Source organism: Anastrepha ludens, chromosome X (assembly GCF_028408465.1).
Source record: "Anastrepha ludens isolate Willacy chromosome X, idAnaLude1.1, whole genome shotgun sequence".
NCBI classification, from domain to species: Eukaryota; Metazoa; Arthropoda; class Insecta; order Diptera; family Tephritidae; genus Anastrepha; species Anastrepha ludens.
In genome coordinates this window covers 42,218,499-42,223,955 of record NC_071503.1, presented here as the reverse complement: position 1 = coordinate 42,223,955, position 5,457 = coordinate 42,218,499, and the positions used below count along the sequence as shown (strand labels likewise).

The following is a 5,457-nucleotide window of genomic DNA, read 5'->3' as shown; positions in this document are numbered from 1 at the left end:
AAATGAATTTCAAACTTTTTGTCGAAAGTAGCTCACTCAAATCTCGTTATGTCTGTAAATATTTATTATTTTTTGACTGACATTTTGACCCACTTTGTGGAACTAGAATTTGACTAAATTTTGACCACATATAAAATCGACGATGGAGAATCCAAAAATTCAATAAAAAAATAATAGCCTATGAGCACATATAGTATATATATTACAATACTATATACTTTATTCTTTTTTTCGGTCCACTTGTTCGGTGGAACATCATCATAGCCTAATTAAAATTTTTATTTTTATTTTTACAAAATTTAGATTAAGGTATATTCAGTATAATCATATACATACTATATAAAACTAGAACCCGCACCCTCCGGAGATTTATAGTTTTCAAGTAATTTATTGCTAAAATTGTGTAATTTAGCGAAAGGATATTGTTGTTTTGAATACAAGTATAAAAACCAGTAAAAATACGTTTGTGACCATATATTTTATGAATTGAAGTGAAATTTAGAACAAAATACATATATGTATGTATTATATTTTACCAATTTATAAGTGTATTGTATTATAATGCGTGTAAATATTGAAAGTTATAAAAGTTGTTCATGAGCCACTCCCTAACATCTCAACCAAGTTTCATTAAATAAATCATTATACTTGGCCTAAAATTGCCCATACGGCATTATCCTAAACCCGATCTTTTAAATTCAAAAGTTTTTTATAAATATGTAAATAAAATAATGAGAAAGTGCGCATTCTAAATAAATAAATCCCTTCTCTGCTTTCTATTTCATGCATGCATATCAAAATCAAATATAATGCAATCATACATTTTTTCCAATATTTGGCGCAATTTTCATATATATATGTAGGTAAACCTAATATAGATATGTCCTTTGCTAATATATGTATATAAACATGCATACATAAAATTTCGCGCAATTTTCATAACTTAATTACATACATATGTCCTATGCTAATATATGTATATAACCATGCATACATAAAATTACGCGCAATTTTCATAAAAAAATCAAAAAGAACAAATCATATGGACATATCAAATGAACAAATCTGTTCTGTACGCAAGCAAATGTAAGCTAATGTAAATTACATTTTTTTACATTTGCGTATCACTCTCTCCCTCTCATTTCTCTCCGGCAGCCATATTAATTAATTTCCTACTGTTAACTTGTGCTGATTTCATTTTCCTACCCATATTTTGTTAGGAGGAACGGGCCGGGACTGCGCCTTCTCTATGAATTTACGTTCTCTGCATATTGTACAGCTTATAAGCGAAAAAGCAGAGAACGTAAATTCGTAGAGAAGGCGCAGTCCCGGCCCGTTCCTCCTAACAAAATATGGGTAGGAAAGCACAAGTTAACAGTAGGAAATTAATTAATATGGCTGCCGGAGAGAAATGAGAGGGAGAGAGTGATACGCAAGTGTGAAAAAATGTAGTTTACATTAGCTTACATTTGCTTGCGTACAGAACATATTTGTTCATTTGATATGTCCATATGATTTGTATGCATGTTTACAGATTTGCTCTTTTTGGTCTTTTTATGAAAATTGCGCGTAATTCTATGTATGCATACAGCTATGGTCAAACGTTTAGCGCACTTAAAAAGAGTTCAATATAATGCTCGATTAAATGATATGAAACCAAAATAAATCCAGTTTTTTTAACTAAATATATTTAACACTTTATTATAAGACAAAATAACTTAAAGTAGAAAGTTTTCCCTAGAAAAGATATGATAAAATAGAAGTAATTCTTATTTGGTCATAGTGGGATTTGGACAAAGACTTAGCGCAGTTTTGATTTCTGTAAAAAATATGAAATATTTGTAAGAAATGAGAAAAGATTGTTGACTATTATTATTTACCATATCAATATTTGGTAGAATAGCCGTTATTCTGTATAACTCCTTCACACCTGCGTGATAAACTCTCTATTAACTTTTGGCACCTGTCCAAAGGAATAGAGTTACATGCTTCCTGTACACCTTCCCAAAGTTCATCGATATTTTTTAATTTTTTTGTCCAACCATCGTCTTCACATCATTCCACAAGTTTTCGATTGGATTTAAATCCGGACTTTGTGCTGGCCAATCGAGCTGGGTAATATTTTCCTGCGAAAGCCAGTTTTTGACCACTCCCGCAGTATGTTTGGGATCGTTGTCGTGCATAAATATCCAATTTTTGCATGTTTGACTATTGCCATCTCATAAAGTCCATCCGTAATGTATTTATGAAATATGATATTCCAACCGCCCATGGCCACTGCAAGCTTTAAGGTCATTAGGAAATTACACAGGTCGACACTGAAAATGATTCAAGCATCGGACCCGGCCTATCTTATAGATTTTTCATCGCTGAATACGAATCTGACCTTAAAAAGTTTCCATCACGTCAAGATTTTGAAAAAAATTAGTTCAAAAAGTCAAAAAAACGTGTTTTTGACCATTTTTGACCAAATGTAGTGGATGAACCTGAGGTGATGGAAGCTTCTACCTAGCCTTAAACTGAAGCCTGAACCTTCAGTTATAAGATCCAAATCGAAAATACCCTGAATCAATTGTAAATTTTGATGTAGCACAATTTTTTTAACTGCTCGCGCACGATTTTCATAGGTGCAGCCATGCAGGCTAGTTAGCCTTATCATAGTGGTGCGCTGACTTGTACCTTTTACCTATCATGTTTTTAGTTATTGGGTTTGCTTAGCACGATTCGGAAGTTGTAATTTCAAAATTGAAAGTGTCGGATTCAAGATGGCGAAAATAAAAATTTAATAAAATCAAATAAAAATTTGATTTTGCAGCTTGTCTTAGAATTAAAGGAAAGGCAAAAATTGTATGTAGAATTTCGTTTGTCTAGAAATTTAGTTGTTACAGTTAGAAATATTTCTAGCTATTAGCTATATTTCTACCGAAGACACATATTTCTAACTGTTACACCTTAATTTCAAGCTAATCGCAATTCAGCTATACGGTTAGCTGGGTCAGCTAAAAATTTCTTTCAATGTTTGGTTTTATGATGCGCTGAAGACAAATATGACATCATAATTTAAAAAGGCAAAACCAATATGGTGATCTAAATTACTTTTTACTTCACGAACAACTATTGAAAGATGAATTTATATAGTTATATTAGACTAATTTTTGACAGTAGTAATAAAGTTTTATAATCTGACATTAGCTGGTGAACCAATATTTTAGTGCATAATAAATTTATTAAATTCACGACCCCAGAATGTGCCACGAGGAGGCTGTCAGTATTTTACACTCCACTTTTGTTTTTTTTGTTCTTTTTTATTTTTAAAAATTTGTTTTGTTTGTTTTTTTTTCCTTTTTGTTTTTTTTTTTGTTTATTAATATTCTCGCATTTGTGGTAATTTTTTGTTATTCCTTAGAAAGGAATTTCTTCCTTCTTTGTTTGAATTTTTTGAATCCACAATTTGTTCTTCAAATACAAGTTTCACGGATGCTTCTAATCTTTGTAAGTTTTCTCAAGGTTTTAAGGAATAAGAAGAAACACACAAAGGATAAAGAATTTAGTTTTGAGTAATTTCATTTTCTAAAATTTGATTTTTATTTAAATTAAAATTTATTTTTATTTTTATATTGTGACTTTCTAGAGTAATTGCAATCATCATCTTTTAATAAGCCCCAGCAGTAATCAGCAAGCATGCTAGGATTCCATTTTCCTTGATATCTTTTCTCCATAGTTTTTATATCTTGATGAAATCTCTCACCATGCTCATCGCTAACGTCTCCACAATTTTGTGGGAAAAAATCCAAATGCGAGTCAAGAAAATGTATCTTCAAGGACATGTTGCAGCCCAAGCGTTCATAGTTTTTCAGCATATTTGTAACTAACGTTTTGTACTTGTCAGATCGTCTGCTACCCAGAAAATTCGCGCATACTTCCTTGAATGATATCCAGGCAGCTTTTTCCTTAGCAGTGAGCTTTTTTTGAAATTCTTCATCTTTTAACACTTGGCGAATTTCTGGACCAACAAAAATGCCCTCTTTCAACTTAGCATCACTCAGATATTTAAATTTTTCTTTTAAATGTAGAAATCCTTTACCAGTTTTATCCATGGCTTTTACAAAATTTTTCATCAGGCCAAGTTTGATATGAAGTGGTGGTAAAATGATGTCATTTGAATCAACAAGAGGTTTACTTGAGACATTTTTGGCTCCTGGAATAAATTCCTTTCTCTTAGGCCACGCTTTAACTTTGTAATGCTTATCTCTTGCTCTACTGTCCCATTCGCAAAGAAAACAGCAGAACTTCGTATATCCAGTTTGCAAGCCAAGTACAATTGCTACAACTTTTAAGTCTGCACAAATTTGCCATTTGTAGTTTGAATAGTTAATACAATCTAGAAGCACTTTCATATTTTCATATGTCTCTTTCATTTTAGCAGCGTGAGCAACAGGGACAGATGGATATAAATTTCCATTAAACAGAAGAACTGCCTTTAAACTGTCTTTGGATGCGTCTATGAATAAACGCCATTCACATGGCTCATGTTCTCTTCCTAATTCCATCATAAGGCCGTCAACATCATTACAGTAGACAAGTTCACCACTCATAGAGAAATACGATTCCAAATTTCTCTGTCGCTTTCTAACGTGAGTTTTAAAAGTTCCGGGTTCAAGCATGTTCCATTCGTTTAGCCGAGAACCAAGTAACTCACTCTGAAGTTTTGATAATTTCAGATCTCTAAATAAATCATTTAGTTTTGACTGATTTATAAGAATTGGTTGATCAGAAATGGATCAAAACACTCAGAATCGGACATTTCTTTTGGTTCTTTACAACCATCCACTGATTGTAAATAAGTACATTTATCTGTCACTAAATCGTCTTCTTGAGCAAGTTTTGGTAGTTTTGGTACAGGTAAGAGTTCACTGTGATTTTGCGGGTAAGTCACTGAAGATACATTTGGATATTCGATTTTACATTTATTCTTCCCAGAATAACCAGAAGTATTTATACTACAAAAGTAACAATTAGTAAAATGATCTATTGGTTCTTTCCATATCATTGGAGTACCAAAAGACATGGAAGGACGCTGTCCTCGTCTCCATAAAAACAAATTTGATGTACAATGATTACAGCAAAAGTTTGGAGTCCAACTTTTATCAAAATTTATTATTTTTAAACTAAAATAATATTCATATGACTCTTTAGTAGCAGGAGTTAATGTGCGTCTCTGCTTTCTTGTCATAAACTGTCCACAAATGTAACAGAATAAATTTGGATCCGTTTTACAAACTCTAGGCATAGTAAAACCTGAGGAATCAGTTAAAGTATAAAAACCAAAAAACTTATATATTTGAAAAATATCTGATGTAGGTAAAGGTCAGATTCTAATATATTATTAAGAAATTGAGATGTCCGACACTTTCAATTTTGAAATTACAACTTCCGAATCGTGCTAAGCAAATCCAA

General features: G+C 31.9%; 1 protein-coding gene across 1 annotated transcript; it reads right to left on the bottom strand.

The window, feature by feature from the left end:
- Window positions 1-3,331: 3,331 nt before the first annotated feature.
- LOC128869618 (uncharacterized) lies at window positions 3,332-4,558 on the bottom strand. The gene has a single exon (XM_054112189.1). It carries the CDS (start codon window positions 4,551-4,553, stop codon window positions 3,594-3,596), a length of 960 nt encoding a protein of 319 aa, XP_053968164.1. The 5' UTR covers window positions 4,554-4,558; the 3' UTR covers window positions 3,332-3,593.
- Window positions 4,559-5,457: the final 899 nt, after the last annotated feature.